This window comes from Aphelocoma coerulescens, chromosome 4A, assembly GCF_041296385.1.
Source record: "Aphelocoma coerulescens isolate FSJ_1873_10779 chromosome 4A, UR_Acoe_1.0, whole genome shotgun sequence".
In the NCBI taxonomy this organism is placed as follows: Eukaryota; Metazoa; Chordata; class Aves; order Passeriformes; family Corvidae; genus Aphelocoma; species Aphelocoma coerulescens.
The window spans coordinates 7,191,699-7,209,981 of NC_091018.1; the positions used below are offsets into that span (position 1 = coordinate 7,191,699).

Below are 18,283 nucleotides of genomic sequence, written 5' to 3' on the forward strand. Positions count from 1 at the left end.
CCTACTTTACGTTAGCTAGAATATGTTAACTAGACTGGGTAGAAGTAAATTACAATAAATATTCTGATTTTAAAAGAAAGCATTTAATCCCAGATGAAAACAAGAATATGGTTATCTAAAAAAGTGCAAAAACAGCAAAACACATTTATTTTTCCATTTATTGGCACTTATTTGAAAAATAGCATTAAATATTCAACAGAAAAGAGACAAGTTGACCCACACTCAGCTATTAAACCCCCCTATACTGATGTGTCTTCTAACAAAGACTGGAAGAGACACCAGGAGGTTCACTCTTAAGAAATAAGCAATATTTTTTTAAAAAAGAGTCTTGCTCTCACCACAGAAGTGTGAAAGCACAGTAACTCTTTGGCACAAACCCGAAACTGCAAACCCAAACTTTGCCTCAGCAGAGAGAGAGCAAACAGAGCCCAGCACTCCCGTGTGCATCTGCTCAGGGACAAAGGGCAGCTGGACTCAGCGAGGGACTGCAACCAGCAGGGTGATTCTTACAATAATTTAAGAGGAATGATACCAGAAGTAAACCATGTCATATCTTAACTAGAACAGAGTCAGACTATTAAATACATTCTATTTTCTCTTTACAATAAGGACACACAGAAATGGGTCACCGGCCCTCATGTCACCAGGTCTTTGCACTCCAAGTAATCCCTTTCTCATTTTGATGGCTGCTGTCAGTCAAAGCTTCATCTGTGTGAATCTTTCACAGCAGAGTTCAGGGCAGGATTTTCTTAAGGAAGTTCCCATACTTTTCTTGCTTTATGACACGCTACAAAGATTCAGCGTTTAAAAATAAAACATTTTGCTTCATTATTAACCTCTATGGAGAGAAGGTTTGAAACCACATAGCACAGATGCACAGACATGTACAAAGAGGGACTCAGCTGGAGGAGTTCAGCTGCACAACTCCAGTGAGGGTGTCACTGCAAAATCCCAGACAGCTGTCCGTAGGAGGTGGGTCTGCAAATTCTTCCTCCTGGTTGGGGAATTTCAGAGTTGAGATCAGGATGCCTCAACACACTGACTTCTTCAAATGTCTCAGATTACCAGATTCCAGGCTTTCAATCAGCATCTGAAGTTTTCAACAGCAGAAATGACTTGATGTCATTGCTTGAGGAAGCAACATCAGGAAATTAAACACAGATTAAGTATGTTTGATGGCCTCAGCCTGTAAAAAGGCATTCAAGATTCCTCACTATATCTGTCATATATGAGGACAAATACTGACTGTTAAAATAATGCATTCCCGAAGTACTAAATACTAAAATCTCAGGATTTAATTTATTGTTCCAAATATTGTCACTATTTTTCCCTATTAAAAGACCTTTAACAGAGCATTTACCACTCCAATACATCATCTAAATGGGGAATAAAAAGAAATAAACCCCAGATACAAAACCCCAGAATAATGTTTCCACACCTAATTCAGATTTAGTCCCAACAGCAGTCACGATCATGAATAAAATCCAACATATAAATTTGACAATTCACCAATTTGTTCTTTTCTGAGATTCAAAGGAACACAGAATTGATTAAGAGCCAATCATAATAGAACACAATAACAATAATAATAATAATAGTAATTCCCCCCTGCAATATTCTCCCTTTCATATGAAGGAAAAAAAAATATAAATATCTAACACTCTGGGAATATAAACAAGTAGTAAGCTGCTTCATTGGTTTTAGGCTGAGGACAAATGTGAGTTATCTGCTCCTCCACAGGCAGGGAGGACACTGGCTGCTGGCAAGACAAGTCTTCCACAAGCAGGACACATTTACAGTGTTTGTAACTCACGGCAAGGAGATCACATCCATTGCAAACCAGCAGCTGCTGACTGATGTGAGCATCCAACATGTCTGCAGCCCAAATGCTTCTGTATTGTAGTAAATGTCATATAAATCACTAGAAAGGTGAATTCCTCCTCAAGGAACTATTCTGGAAGTTTTCTAGAAGTAATGACATTGCTGGAAGTTCCTATGAGGAACAGAATGGGTTACACACAACAGAAAGTCTGGGCAATATCCCGCCTGTTTCCCGGTGTCCATCAGCAGATTCCTGCTTCTCAATCCATCGGCAACTTGGCTGTGAGATCAACAGGTAAAAATGGGGATCTGGAGTCAGAGAGCGACACTGGAGAGTCTGTGCTGGTGCCAACTTCAGCTGGAGAGTCACAGGAGGAGCCTGCACTGCTCCTGTTGTCATCCAGGGCATGTGAGGACAGACTGAAAACAGAGCGACACCAGGGAGTGAGAAATGAGGCACTGGCTCAGGTTAAGCGGCCAAAACCAGCCCAAATCATCACAAAGCCATTCTAAACACATGGGCATCTCTGAAGGAGCAGCAAGCCCTGTGATCTGAAATACACCTGCAGCTACATACCTTGCAGTCACTTCCAGACACACACAGGACACTCTGCCCATTTCCCCTTTTGCTCACCCAAATATGGGGCACAGATCAGAAGTCCCAGGCCGAGCAATCCACTGCCAGCTTTACTCCATCCTCAAAGCCCTGGGCCAGCATAACAGCCAGAGGCCTTTTTGCCAGGAGAGCCAATGATAAATTGTCCATCCTCCATTGTACTACATATTTCACAGGACACAAATTCATGACAGCTGATCTATCATCACTGATAGCAGCAAAGTGATTTTTCTTTAAATTACCATCTCCTACAGCAAGATGCAGCAAATGAACCCAAACTGCTATCCCTACTGTAAACAGGGTGTGCAAAAAAGATACGTTTTTAAAGTACCTTTAAAACATTTATTTTGCTATTGCTACTCAAATCTTGTGCATGACTTGTACATCAGTGAACAGCAAAAAGACAGAAATACCGTGAACAACCCTTGACAGTTGTGTGGGCGCATCCTATGTATGATTAACCTTTTGACTAAAACACTAGATCAAACTCCCTTGCTATTACCAATCACTACAATTTTTAACGAAGTACTTTTTATCTCCTCCCAGTTCCTCTGACAGACTCATGTTCCTCTGTGACTAAGACCAAGGGCAAAAAAGCAAAACCCAATTCAGCCCAAAAGCATCAGCATTCATATTTGATTGCAATTTGAATCAGACTCCAAAAGCTAGCATCCATGAGGTGTCTTTTCCTAAACATGCTCAACTGTTATCAGTCAGGCCTAGAAACTGCAGAATTGTAGTGAACATTGCTGCCCATTTACCGTGATAATTTCAATGCTGTAGCATTACGAGATATCTCTATTAAAAAAAGACAAAAGCAAGCACAATAAACTTCAAGCATAATCACTGCTAGAAAAATAAAATATTTGTAATGCTTCTGCTGAAAGGGACAATAAACAGCACAGCATTTACCATGCTCCAAGGTCCACCTGATGTGCAGCCTCAGGGGTTAGCATGTTGGTGGATCCCTGGAATAATCTTTTTGGATGATCTTCCATCTCTGTCACACCTTTGGGAAGAGATAATGAGTGATAAAAATTACTACTCATTTAAACTAAAATCTACTTTCAAAGTACTTCTACAGAGCGAACAGAATAGAGGTTCAAACTTATAACAGACTACTCCATTTGTAGAGCATAGAATTTAGATGCTGAAATTTTAAAGGCTGTCTATTTCCTGGAACCATTTTGTCCAAGCTCCAGTACAGTTTAGTGAGTTATTAACTAAGGCTTAGATATCAGATATTTATTCTTCAGTAGTGAAGAATAATCCTTTTGTTTCAGTTTATCCAGCTATCAGTTCACTGACCAGCTCCACAAGAGCAGAGAAGCTGAAAATAAGGAAAAAGAACAAGCTCCAGGATTATCACAAAACTTTTCCATTGACTTAGATTTCCAAACACTCTACAACAAAAGAGGATAGATATATGCTTAAATAAGCTATGGCAGAACTCAGATGAAAGTGTTTTAAAAGTTGTTTTAGAGCCAGAGGTGTTCTGTAATAAAGGTGAAGCTTGAAGATATAAAAATAGGTGCAATAAAATTGCCAGAAGTTAAACTTGAAGAAAAATGCAGAAAGACAGAGAAACATTTCCTAATTAAGCTGTAAGGTGCCTACCAGGCCTGGGCATCAGCTTTGGGTTTTGAAGAGTTATTTTAAATGTACAGTACCTGTGTGCTTCAGTCAACCAGGACTTTCAAAGTTTTCTGTTTAAGTTAAATATACCAATAGTTGTATTTATTGTTTTGTTAAGCAGGTTACATCACATTTTTTATTACATCTATATGACCACAGCAATGGGGAGGAATTAGAACAAAACAATTATTAGCATTATAGAATTAAAAGCTTTATGGAATAGTAAAATCTAATTTATTTGTCTGTTTTATTATGTGCAGTACGTTCTATTTCTAGTCACTTTTTGAAGTATGAGCCAACTGGACAGAATTATGAAGAAAGCTATATGAATTACTATATGACTAACAAGCTGGCCTATTGTATTAGCCAACCCTAAATACTGTACCTTTTCTTTTGATTGATCCAAGAACACTTGGTCTAATGCAGTTAATTGGGCTCTGGCTTCTCCTGCTAAAAGAAGACAAATGCTGCACTGAGATCACCATTAAAAGAGAAAAGTTGAAAAAAGAATCAAAAAATACTCAGAGAACAAACTACTGGGTAGAAACCACTAAGAAAATAGGCATTAAAACAGCTTATCCAAAAGAAGTCCTCTTTTTTTTCCCTCTGAAGATAGGCCAGGAAGCACAGAACTGAGCAGGAAAAGTTTAATTACATTATTTCACAACTGGGGCAGTCTAAAAGCTCACATCCAGACACTGACTACATCTCAGTTGACAGGCAGTGCTTTGCTGAACTGTGAGGGCCTAGTAAACTTTAATGGTATGCCCACATCACTCAAAGGAGTAACAAACCCTAAATCTGTTTGTGTTTTCTTCCCCTCAGAATTCAATTACTAAAGATGTGAATGAGAGCAATATAGAGACTGCACTGGGAACACAGATGCCACAATGCAGCCCATTTCCCAATGTTATGACATGAGGATTTTGACAAATGTTTTACACCACCATCTAAAGTCTACATGAGTATATGAAGTTGTGTTTGTGCTCAGAAATCAATTATGGATATAACAAATTCTGGTATTTCAAATGCCTACTGTGAACAAGCTATGCCAATTTTCTATCATTGATATGATCTGGTGACTTACCTTGAAAATCTCCTTGTTGGACTTGGGCTGGGACTTGGAGGCAACCCACTGCTGCTCACCAGACTTTGCAAAGATGGTGAGAAACATTGCTGAGAGGAAAAGAGTTTGTGTTATTATAAATACTGTATCATTCCCATGTGGTAACAATTGACGCTTTACTGCAGAGAAACAACCCAGTATTAGTTTCAGCAAGCAGTCACTGGGTATACTGAGACATCACTTTTTGCTACTGAGAAAAAAAAATTAAAATTGGACAGATTCCATTTTCATGCAGATTTATTTCACTGTACTCTGGTTAAACAGACTTATTTGTTTTTTATTAACCACAGCACAACAGCTGAACACTCCACAGAAATTCACACCCACAAGATGAGCAGCTGGTATTTTCTGGTTTGGGGTTTTAGGGGGTTTTATTTACTCTCTAGTTTCTTGTTTGCAGCTGAGGTAGAAAGGAGCAGGTGGCTGAATCTTTTGCTACTAATTTGGTTGAATTTATTTAGCTCTACTTAAGATAAAACCATCATTATCACATTTTGCTCACCTTCCCTATTCCTCGTGTAGGTGAAGGAGCTGGTGAAACTGGAACAAAGTCTACTTGCTTTGGTGATAGTGATTTTTCAAAATCATTGTCACTCTGTAAACAGTACACACAGTTAATCTTACGAGCAGGTACCTTAACAAGAAAAGGACTGTTTGGTGTGAAATTCCAAAGTTATCCTCCATCATATCAACAATTTTTAGGCAGCCATTTATGAGCTTATGTTTAACAACAAAAAAAAAACCCCATAAACATTACATGGAGAGTATCAGAACATGGAAGAAAATTTGAACAGGCAGACATCCATGCAATTTCCTTTTGACATAGCATCCCAAGGAATCCACATGTACCTTGAACAACTGATAATTCTATGCCTTTTTAGTGTGAAAAATTGCTGATCAAAAGCAGTGTTATACTAACACCTTAACTGTAGGTCAAACTACCAAAGGAAATGTTGACATGAGAGAGTCTCTAGTGTCCTGATACTGATGATAGAAACACAAAGCATGAATGCATTACCAGGCTCAAGCTCTCCTCCCATGAGTGGCTCATCTGCATTGCTACTTGCACTTCTCTATAAAGAAAAAAAGAAATGTATTGTCCCGGGCCCATAGACAGCTGCAGTGACTGTTCTACTTTGCCTTAGTGCTCACCTTTCACGAACGGTTTCCCTGTTCAGCAAATTCATTCCTTCTTCCTAAAAGATTAACACATGAAGCAGTAAGGTCAAAAAAAAAAGCACTTTGTTCCAGCAAATCAGAAAAGCTGTGGTTTCACTTTACTTTGGCATGTGGAAAATATAAATCAACTCGGTTAAGCAACAACAACCTCAAGTTCTCACTCCATGAGAAGGAGCAAGGAGGAGAGGATGAGAAAGAGATGTAGCAAGAGAGACCATCAAGTAAGAAGTGCTTATGTGAGCTGGTTGTTTCCCAAACAGCCTTATTTTCATTACTAACCAAGAGGTAGCTACAAAACTGAATAATGATAGTATGAACCAGAAATTCTGCACACGCCAGAGCGTCTTCATGCAGTCTTGAGTAATATCATTTTACAAAGGGGGCACTAGTACAGATAAACCTCAAAAACACGACTGGATTCTTACCTTACTCTATGGATTAGTGACTAACTAGACACTTGTCAGCATCTCACTTGGAATACACTGCATTGCACACAATGAATTCAGGATTCAGTGAGGTTTTTTTCTAAAAAAAACTCCATAAAGTATTATTAAAATGGATCAAATATGTAAAATTAAACTAAACATTAACACCAAGTACAAACATGACTCAATCTGTTCTTAGGCAGATACCATTCACCTGAATGCGACCCAGTCTGTTCAGTGAATGAGTAGATTCCCTAATTCAAGAGTAAAAGTTCAACTAAACATCTTCACAATCCTCATCATAAGTAGGAAGAGTCTAACCTACTTCACCTGTGTGATAATTTGCTCAGATTTGAAAGAGATCAGAAATAAATCACACAGGTTCTCAGTGAGTACACAGAACATGGAATTAATTCCAACTAGTGAATCTAATGCTCAAACACAAATTAGGAAGTTACACTTTTTGCTTTAATAAACGGATGGCAAAACCATGAATGCAGAAGCATTTTCCAGAAGACTGAATCATCAAATTTTACTTCATGTAATAGAGCGGAGCCATAATAGTTCATTCCTTTGCTCTCAGCATATTTTTCATTATATCTCCCTGCTCACTTGCAGCGGGGTTGGACCAGATGACCTTTAAAGATCCCTTTCAACACAAACTAATTTATGATTCTGCTATGATTCTGTTAATTTATGATTACACGTTATTCCTAAGACTTTTTGTATTGATGAAAAGAGCTGTACAACTGACCCGAGCACTTCAGAGTCTATTTAAGCCAGTAGATTATTTACATAATGAAAGCAAGCAGTTATTTTCTTCAGGTTTACTGTGCAACTACCTGAAATAACCGAGGTGGGAAGCACAAGTGCCTTCCACCACTCAGGCAACACACCCTAAAAATGCTGTCTTAAGCATTGAATCATTTTCTTAACTTTTGACCCTTTAAAAATCAAGCCTATCCATTGACAACTAGCCAGTGAAAAAACAAAATTTAAAAAAAATTAAGCATCTTCAAGCTAATTTTATAACTATTCTACTGTCAAAAAGTGGAGATACAAAATGAAGGAGACACAAGAGTTTGAGCTTGTTGATTTTAAAGTCTTCAGCCTGTGGTGTGCTGGCTGGGAGCAGAGCTATTTGAGCCTGCTCAGATATTCCCCACACTACCCCCCTTTCCAAGTGTTTGCTCTGGTGCCCTTCCCCCTCCATTCGTGCTGTGACAGCACAAGTACAGGGATCTGGATAAGAAAATTATACAGATGAAAAATAGCCCAGCCAGAAGAGTACAGACTATTTTTCAGCCACAGTGCTTCCTTATCCTGCTCATTTTCTAGCTGCTCAAAAGTCTTGTGCCAACACAAGTTAAAGAACACTTTGTTATTGGCCCCGAATATTTATGCTGGCATTGCTGCCAAAAACTTGGTGAAATTTAACCCTAAGGGTTTACATTAAAGGTTTCCTTTCTAAAATGTCCATTTTAAGAATCCTCTCTCTGGTTAAATCTTCTCCTTGCTGTAAGATGCATTTTGCTTCATGAAATGTGGAACTGGGCAGGCAGTTTGAAAATAAAATCTACAGCCAGTTGAAGGACATCACATATCAACTGCAAAAAAACCCAGACACCTATAAAAAACTCATTTAGAAGAATCTGTGCTTACTTGTTTGATTTGATGAAGACGGCTGCTAGGAATACGGATAGGAGATGATGGCACAAACTGCAAAACAAAGTCACATACTATTGAAAGTACAGCAGAAGGGAGGGAAAGGTGCCACAGGAATGTTAGTAAAGTAGTGCTGCCCCAAACTAAAAAAAAAAGTAATTAAAAAAAATCATTTATAACATTCTCAGTGTATATATAAACTACATCACTTACTTGCAAGAACATGTTAAGATGTATTTCCCCATTATACTGCTTTGTAACCTCACAGATGCTAATTGGTATCAGTCTAGCTTCCATTCCATTTCCAGGCAACTAGAACTGACAGCCTTCCCCACAGAATGGAGCTGCTTTTCACTTGCACACTAGCACACAGCCCTAGTATATATACGTTGACATAAATATTTTCCTTTATGGGATTCAGAATATTTATTTTCATTTAAGTGATCCAGAAAGCTCCCCAATAGATCCTTTAAAAATACAAAGCCAAAACAACACATTGCATAAAAAGGTTCCCGGGTTGTTGTCTGCCTATAAATGAGTACTTTGACAGGTGAAAAAAATCAGCTATTAGAAGGCTAACAAAGAGTTAAACACTTCCTTTATGGTTTCTCAAGCACTTCACCAATTTGGGTGAAATCAGAGAAGACGCCACTAAAAATGGTCTTCTGTTAATGTTGACAGATTTGCACCAAGATCTCACTGGAATGCTATAATCTAAAACTGCACACCCAAACCCAAATAATTTAAAGTGATTATTTTCTCAAAATATAATTTTCTTTCATACATTTCCCATCTCTCATACGGTTAACCCTCAGTTGATTTATGTCATAGCCATTCAGGGAAGAAAAATTCTAAGCTGAAGCCTTGAAAAGAGGTTTAACTTCTCTGTAAGATGACAATCGCTCCAAAAAATAAAGTGTCTTTTTAAAATGGATGTGTTCAGCAAGTAAGGTTTGCATTATTAAAGGTGTTTTTGTACTTCATTCATTATAAGGCTTCATCTGCTTCACAAATCATCAGAAGATTGAAGCTGGAGAAGTAACAAACATTCACTTAACTGTTACTGCACCATCCTCTAATCAGTGCCACGGAGAATACAAAGATTTTGCTGCCTGACAGGGTAAGTTAACATAGACTATTAATGCTTCATACATCCAGAACCCTCCTTATAAAAAAACAAACACGAAGACATCACACCCTTCTTCTCACAAAAGAATTCAGCCTATCAGGCTCACACAGGGGATGACTAACATTTGTGCCAGAATTCAGTCATCGTAGTATATAGTACTAAAGTCTAACAGCTATAATATCTTGATTTGCTACTTTTAAAGTCCAGTTTAGGTCAGCTTTACTATTATACTGGGTTCCCAAAAATCCTGTGCACCTAATAAAAATTCCTCCAAGCTGCACCAGCCAATGTAGACCTTGAGTTGACCTTGATTCTCACACAGAGAAAAGGATTTGAACAATAGTGCATTCCTGCCCATTCACTCTGTCATTCCACAGTAGAAATGCATTTGTTCCACTCATTATATTCTAATTTCATGACTGTGATACACATACTTTAAGGCTTGACATTAATAGAATACACACAAAAACAGTGGCTTGCAGTATAAAACAAAAAATATAAAAAGACAATTAAGTGTTCCTCTGCGGGGTCTGATGCACTAACACAGCTCTGAGGATCCTACATCTTGTTTCCAATAAGACATCATCCTTGCTTTGTCAGTGCATAAAACTCACTTTTGCTCTGTTTACATCCTTTGATTCAATTCTTGTGAAAAGAAACCTCTGTCACTTTCAAAGGATACTTGCTAAACAAACTGAACCCATTTATTAAAATTATGCTACTCAAATCCCCAATGTTTTAAGAAAGCACAAAGCCTAATAAAAACATTATGAACTATTAGACTACCACAGAGAAGAGAAACACCTTCCCTCCTACTCCAGTGTGTCAGATATTGTGTTCCAGTGCAGGTAAAGTTTCGGCAGTGCCAGGCTGGCAGAAGCCACTGCCCAAGTGAGCAGGGAATGCCCCAGTGCCTCTGCCCTGCAGTGCCCTCTGCCTCCTGCCAGCACAGCCACTTGTCGGGCCACACTGAACCCAGCAGGGAAATTACCTGGCTTTAAAAAAAAAAAAAATCAGAAAAAATTTAACATCAACTTCTGCTGAAATAGCACCTAAACATCTAACCACAGACTCAACTGCTCTGCTTAAGCAACAAAACAAAAACCCCAGCCATGCAAAACAAAACAAAAAAACCACCAAAACATTTACTCACTGGTATCCTCTGGAAGGAAATAAACTGCAGGTCCTGGTTGACCCTTCCTTGGCAATTACATGTAGCACTAGAAAACTGCAGATCAGGCCCCAACCCAAACAGCACCATTGCCCTTGCAGTCATCATTATAAATCAGCTGAAGAGAAGCCACTCCAAAAAATGTGGAATTCAGCTGAGGAACCAGGACAGCACTGAAGATGGTATGGATGGAGTATGACTTCCAGTTATCAGAGATTTTAGCCACTCTCATTGTTCCCATGACAGGGAACACCACACAGGTTAGACAAACACTAATCAACTTTTTTTCCATGAAGTTTAACAAAACATAAAACTTAATATGTACTTGTAGTACTAAAATAAAGAAGTTACTTTATTGAATCTTTTAAACCTCTTACAGATTACACTGCAGTTAAACTTCGATTCGTTTTTTTAAATACAAAGAAGTGGCTTTTGAAGTACACTTTATCACCTTCTTATGTAAAAATGTAATTTACTAAAGTAGATGTGATCTCGCTCCTTAGAATATCTCTAACATCATAAAACTAAATGTACTTATTTGCTATAGGAAGAATACCAGGGAAGGTTGCTTAGGGTCCTTGATGCCGAAAATTTAATTCTTATCACAAAATAATTATCTGTGGATGATCCTGGTTTAAGACCACAGAAGGATGAGATCCTTCTAAGATCCTTTCCAACTCCATCCTCCCTGTCATCTTCAACAGAACCATAAACCAGATCCCAACTCCAAGGAGCATTTCAAAGCAGACAAAGCACAGATCTAGCAGTCAGTGGGGCACTTGATTTTTAGTGTAAGGAAAAATTTCATGTATTTTGTCAGCACCTGATCAGCTGGGAGTGAAAAAGGACACTTTTTAATAACATTAGTGTGAGGGGAAGGGTTAGGAACATCATCCCATGAGATGCGAACACTGGTTAAGTTCAGGACACTTCAACATTTATGAGGGGCAGGCGGAGGAGCAGAGGCCCATCAATGAATTAGCTCCTGCTTCTCAGCAAGTTCTGGGCAAGGCATCCTGAATTAGCATCGTTTTAGCCCAACAATTGAGGATCTTCAGGAGTAAACACAATAAACTGAGCTTTTGCCTTTGTTTTTCTCTCCTTTTGCCTGACCACAAGCACAAACAGATTTACACTAAGCTGCCTCCCTAAAAATATGAAGAAAGAGACTTGTTTAAGGAATCTTGACCAGAACACTTCCAGTTTTTTCATCCCAGCAGAAGAAAGGCTTTTCCACCAATCTTTCTTGTACATAACTATCCTGGTTTTGTTACAGATGCAACCTTTGCTGAAGTATTTGTCTGCACTTTTTTCTTAATCATCAGAAATCTTTTAAGACATTGATTACTGTCAACAGTACAGCTATGTAATTAGTTTTCTTAGGAAGCTACCTTTCTTACTCTATCTTGGAACATCTGTTTTATAAGCAAAGTTATGATCACAATGAAATACAAGCATTCTCCAAGCCAAATGGTCTATAAGTAACATTTCATTATAGCTACAGCATATTAATGTCACAGTCTAGTGCCTTGTTTCTGAAAGCAATGTGGTATTAGTTTCAGAGACTATAATCTAATTTTGTTTATTCCTGTTTGCACACTTCTGCTTGGCACCTGATGGGGTTGGTGTAGGAGTTTTCTTACCAGGCTGTGCCGATTCATGACCGTGGTGCTGTTCCTGCGGGTGCGCAAGACGCTGGCCTGGAACACCTGTGAGGTATCACTGTGAAAAGAAACACTTGTCAAATGCAAAAGCCATTTCCTTCCTAGCAAAAAGCACCTCTTCATATAAGCTCAGTTTCTTCATATAAGCTATGACAGCTCTCCTGTCGAGACAAAGAACTCCAGAGACAGGTAAGTAAGAACTCTTTTAGCTTGTTGACAGAGAGTGCAAATCAACTTGTTCATCCTCCAATTCCCAGCTACTTCAATTAATGACTTCAATTAATCATTTTGTGTCTTCAGAACAACTGAAGAATTGTTTAGACTGTGGGGATTTATTATGTTTGGAATGGCTGCTGTTTGTATATTGTTTCAAATGTCATTCAACAGAACAAATGTATAAATGGCTTGTAAGCAGTAACTGAAACCAGGTTCAATACCACAGATAAAATTTAAAAACACAGCCTCTTGATAAATCTTACCACTACAAACATTTAATATCTTCTGAACATTTTTCCATGAAAGGTTATATTAAACTTACAGTAAACCCAGTTTTTAAAGCCTCACAGCAGCATGTCCATTTAAATGGTATAGGATTATTTATTTGACACAAATGAACTTCTTTCTCAGGGCAGCTTTAGTTCTATTGATTCCTAAAGCAAGTTTTTCTGGTCACGTCATCACCAGTGTTATCAACAGCCAATTATCAGCACTTAATGAATTTCTGCGATTGCAGAAATAAACTAAATTTTATGGTCACTAGAAAAAAAATTTTGAGCCACAACCTACAATCCCCATGCCCAAAAATCAGTGAGGAACTGCACAGGTGAACAAACCCAAATGTAAGACTGTAATTAGATTCAAATTACAAGAATTCACATTATATCTTTTTGCTTCAGCCGCTAACTAGTGATGAACAAAAGCCCCCCACAAATACAATTTCTTTAAAACTAACCTGATCAACAGCACTACCTTGTTGTAAGGACTGACAATCCTACTGCATTTTCATGACACACCATTGTCAGAATCCTCCAGTTTAAAACACACCAGTTAGACACGTAAGTTTTAGACAGCTTTTATGTAGCTGTAAATAAAAAACAAATAAAGCTTATACTGTGAAATAAAAGCCAACAGCAATTGGCATAAGCACTGTAGTTTCTGCCAAAAAAAATGTATAGACCCTCCTCCAAAATGCCAAGTACATAGGACCAGACATCATTTACAATTTTCCAAGAAGTTTCACTCAGCTCACACCCATGAGAGATCAAATAGCTGCCATTTGACAGAGGTGGAACAGGAGAAATCTAAGGGATCCATGACATGACGTTTAGAGATGAGTTTTGGCTGAGGCCAACAGCTACAATTCTTTTCAGTGTAAGTGTACTGCTTGGCATGCAAGCACAAGACAAACAGCACATCCTGAAATCCAGGGTCTGAGTCAAGAAAACAGGTCGGAACAATTCTGTCCCACATTACCATAGTCTGAGTCAAATACTCAGTTCTAACTAGCAGAGAGGGAGAGAAAAGAACCCTACAAATAATCCTACCTTTAATCTCCCACGCAAAAACACCAGAACTGGTCAGATTTCAGACCTACTTTTCACAGAAAACTACAGTTCCCATTAAAAATCAATTTTATTTGGCACAGAAACAAGAGTTACAAGTTCTGTGAAAGATAACTTCTATGATCTAAAATATTCCACTTATAACGGTTCTCTGGATCTACGGCAACTCATTTTCCAAGTTCCCTACTAAATCTGTTAATGAAGAAGTCAAAACAGGAGGCACAGGAGAAAAAGCAAGCTGTGTAAGAGCAAGAGGTTTTGTTTCACTTTACCGAACAAAGCCATTCTGGGAAAAACTGAAGTTTCTTGCCAAGAGCTGCAATCTTGCAAAAACAGTATTCTGGTGGAAAATTCCAAACTAACAGGCAAACCACTGCAACCACCTCAAATTAGTTCAATGGCATTTCAGTTTTATTTGTATGAACACCTACCCCACAGAGTATTCACAGTGTCAAGGCAAGAGCTCAGGCTCACCCTTCTACCTACCCAAACCCTGAACTAAATAATTTGTTTGGGGTTTTTTTTTAAGAGTCAAGGGTTTTACAATTTACAACTTACAAAAGGCTGAGATTATAAAAACATCTTATCTCAGTTACACAATTAGTTTACCTGCTCACAAACCTCCCAGGGGAGAGCTGCCATACACAACCCTTCCATACTGCATCAAAATGTAAAATGGGAGTTGTTTCATTGTGCTTATATAAAAGAATCACAATTACATTCACTTAACATTAAATCATGATGGAATAGGCAAGAAGTAGTATTTCTTTTGAATTGTCAGGCACTGTTAACCATTTTGGTAAAAGAGGTATGCGAGATTTGTTCATCACTTGATATCCAGTTCCTTACCGGATAACGGGGGAAAAAATCAAACTACCAGGAAGTACTTATCCTGTAATATACTACATTTTATGAAATTTATTGTCAATATGCTCTCCCAAACCGCAGACACACCACTAACAGCAGCACATGGACCACCTTACAGTTGGATGGAAGCCACACCATGTAGCAGACGGGGCATCCCCCAACTTATCAACAGCCCAGAGGAGACATGAACTTTGGGTTATAAACTTACCCAAACAAAACTGTACAAGAAACCCTACCTGTCTGAAAGCTTTCATCTGTCCCTACCACCTTCTGTCCTGTCAGCTGAAGAGAGCTGAAAAAACCCAGCAAACATCCAACCCTACTGGAAATTAGACCTGCCATAGGCTGGTGGCAATATCCAAGCACAACTGTCTACACAACACATTGTATTTCTCCCAGTAATGCATACTACAAAAATTAGTATCATCCAGAAAAATTGCTGGACACCTGACACACTGATTTACACTAAATGTAAAACTTATGTCAAGGTCCTGTGAAATGACCTTCCTACCAAATTTGCCTGACTGTTCGGAAAGCATTTACTGTTGTAATCATACACAGAGCAGTGATTTATTTTGTTCAGACTTGATCCATTACAGAAATCATCGCGATTGTTATTCGATGTATAAGAACAGCCACAACTCTGACATTGAGGACGGTGTTTCTCTGCAACACACAGCAGACCGTGGTGAAAACAAAAGCTTTTCAGTAAAACCAAAGCACCTCTCCTAGGCTTCCTCGCACCCCTCCACACGTTGATATGTTCCCTAAATCCCTCCCCGCCTGGGACAGCGCTCAGGAACCCACTTTTCCCCATGGCGCCGCGGAGCATCCCCGGAGCCCCCGCACGGCCGGGCCGGGCCAGGAGCCCCCCGGGCCCCTCACCTGAGCCCGTGGATGAGCGGGGCGCTGTTCGATCGCCTCAGGCCGCCGCCGTCGCCCGGGGCCGCGGCGCTCCCCGGCGGCAGCTCCAGGTCCAGCTCCATCTTCTCCTGAGCCATCGCGGCGGCAGAGGCTCCGGCTCCTCCCGCTCCGCCCATTCGCGGCCTCAGGCCGCCGCTGCCGCAGCCCTATCGAGCCCGCGAGCGGGGGGGGCGGCCGCAGGAGCGAAGCCGCATGCCGGGGCTCCGGGGGCGGCCCGTCCCCGCTGCTCCTGCTGAAACTGCAGCCGCCACGGGCCCACGGCCGCTCTCCCCGCCCGGCCCCAGCGCAGGCGGGCCCGGCCCAGCGCGCAGGCGCAGCGCCTCCGGCTGCGGCCGCTCGGGCACAGCTCTGGCAGATTTTAGGTGTCGAAAGTGTGTTCTCCAGGGCTGTCTCGCCAAGGGCCACAGCGGTGATCGCTAAATAGCGAAAATATCGCCCCTGAGTTCATACCGAGCTGTTGTTGCTCGCAGAAATAACAGCGGATGGTTCTGTACAGGCCCAGACAACTCCAGGAATAAAGAATAAAACCAAACATTTTCAAAATACTTTAATAGCTACATGTGGCCCTAGTTTACACCTAGAGGAGGTTGTGGTGAAATAGGTTGGAAGGTCAATGCCACATCGGCTGGTGGACAGTGCTGAGACTCCTAACTCTTGGGATGAAGTGGGGAATCTGGTTTACCTTAACAGGGCATTAACCATAGAATCATGGAATGGTTTGGATCGGAAGGGGCCTTAAAAACCATCTTTATCCACCTCCCTGCCATGGGCAGGGACACCTTCCACTATCCCAGGTTGCTCCAAGCCCCATCCAACCTGGCCTTGGACACTTCCAGGGATGGGGCAGCCACAGCTTCTCTGGACAGCCTGTGCCAGGGCCTCCCCACCCTCACAGGGGTGGACTTCCTCCTAATATCCAATCTAAACCTACTCTGTTTTGATTTGAAGCCATTCCACCTTGTCCTGTCAATCCAGGCCCTTGTAAATCTCTCTCCATCTTTCTTGTAGGTTTCCTTCCTTAAGTACTAGAAGGCCACAATTAGGTGACCTGGAAGCTTCTCTTCTCCAGGCTGAACAATCCCAATTGTCTCAGCCTTTCCTGATAAGGGAGGTGCTCCATCTCTTCATCTGTTTATAGTGAGAGTTTCAGGCAGTCTTTAGGAACAGAAATAACCAGAGAAAGAAGGTAGATTATAATGAGCTAAAACATTTTTTCATGAGCCCCATGCTTCCTAATTTATCTAAGGCTGATGGCATTTTGTAACTGCGGCTGTGTTTATTTCACCTACAGGGCTATTTCCCTGACACTATCAAATACCTCCCACATCACCACCCACTTCATGCCTACCAGTCCCTATGTATCACTGGACCCATGTATCGCATTCTTTCAGTCTCTGTTGCCCCACTATGAATATCCATCCTTCACCTGTGTCCTCACAAGGCTCTGTTTAACATGTTCTTTCCTTTCTTAATCCGTCTTGCCATGGTGCTAACTCAACAACTTGTGATTTCCTCATTTCTATCATTCTGTTCCACAGCACAACTCTCTCACAGGCACCCCTTTGCTTCATTACCCTCCTCAGCCCATTTGAGGATCATCCTGACAGTCCCCACTTTCTTTTGTACACATATTCCCATTAAAGTTCTCTTGGCTACAGTAAATCCTGGTCAGACAGTAGGATGATGTGCCTGGCACTAGAAAATTTGAGGACATAGAACAGATGTTTTTGAGCTCTCAGCCACATTTTGGATACTGTTGACTTAACGGTATCCTGGTACATGGCATTTGAAGCTGTTTTCTGGCCATAGTGGCAAGGACATAATATAGTAACTCCACAATAAAAATAGATAGCAAAATCCACATAGTTTGGTGCTGTAGTAAGATCCTGCAGGTGGCTTTTGTATTAAGAGAACCAGCATATTTGTGTAGATTTCCATTCATGGCTAGAAGTTTTGCTAGGAACTGTCACCTGAATTGCCTTTTAGGCAATTCTAGCCATGAAAAATGAAGGTATGAAAGCTGCTCCAAGCTGTGAAATGCTTGTGCTGAAGCACCAGACAAGGAGAATGGTGCAGATTCTGTAAAAATGCCATGTTGCTTTTACAGAATGGTGGCAGTGGAAGGTGATTAACAGTAAATTCCTTTCACAGCTGCAGATCCTAATTTTCCAGTGAATCAAACTGGTCATAATTATTAGAAGTTAAGCAAAAAGATTTAGATATTTATGTTCTCAGTCTTTTCAGGAGATGGCAATTCTGTATCAACTCACAGAAGGGTGTAATTACTGGCTGTAATAGGCCATAGTGTAAGCAGGGGTACAGGACTGTGAAAGGTATTTCTCCTCTGCAGTAATACAAAATAAGGAATTTTTCTCTGTGTTTTTCAATATAAATACATATTAAAAAATCCTGTAAACATTTAAAATGTAATCTTGTGGGTCTTTTAACTCATCTTCATGCATCTTTGTACATCTCAGCACAAAGTTCTTCATTAATAGT

At 40.1% G+C, this 18,283-nt stretch overlaps 1 protein-coding gene across 3 annotated transcripts; it reads right to left on the reverse strand.

Moving 5' to 3' along the window:
• Window positions 1-111: 111 nt before the first annotated feature.
• On the reverse strand, window positions 112-16,079 carry LOC138110377 (P2R1A-PPP2R2A-interacting phosphatase regulator 1). 3 transcript variants are annotated; one of them, XM_069015170.1, is made up of 11 exons: window positions 15,746-15,832; window positions 13,401-13,512; window positions 12,411-12,489; window positions 8,465-8,521; window positions 6,351-6,394; window positions 6,217-6,271; window positions 5,701-5,793; window positions 5,160-5,248; window positions 4,458-4,522; window positions 3,350-3,446; window positions 112-2,241 (listed from the first exon to the last, which is right to left on the reverse strand). In XM_069015170.1, the coding sequence occupies exons 2-11, from the start codon at window positions 13,445-13,447 to the stop codon at window positions 2,082-2,084; spliced, it is 786 nt and encodes a 261-aa protein (XP_068871271.1). In that variant the 5' UTR covers window positions 13,448-13,512; window positions 15,746-15,832; the 3' UTR covers window positions 112-2,081. The 3 variants fall into 3 exon arrangements, with proteins under 3 accessions (XP_068871271.1, XP_068871270.1, XP_068871269.1); XM_069015169.1 differs by lacking the exon at window positions 13,401-13,512 and having other exon boundaries at window positions 4,458-4,519; window positions 15,746-16,079; XM_069015168.1 differs by lacking the exon at window positions 13,401-13,512 and having other exon boundaries at window positions 15,746-16,079.
• Window positions 16,080-18,283: the final 2,204 nt, after the last annotated feature.

What these genes read in the sequence shown, in the direction of transcription:
- LOC138110377 (XM_069015168.1), bottom strand. Translation starts at nt 15,900, where the DNA reads ATGGGCGGAGCGGGAGGAGCCGGAGCCTCTGCCGCCGCGATGGCTCAG. An exon ending in CCGCTCATCCACGGGCTCAG is followed by an intron (nt 12,490 to 15,745) that starts GTGAGGGGCCCG and finishes TTCTTTTCACAG; the next exon opens with TGATACCTCACAGGTGTTCC. An exon ending in TGGATCAATCAAAAGAAAAG is followed by an intron (nt 3,447 to 4,457) that starts GTACAGTATTTA and finishes CTCTTCCCAAAG; the next exon opens with GTGTGACAGAGATGGAAGAT.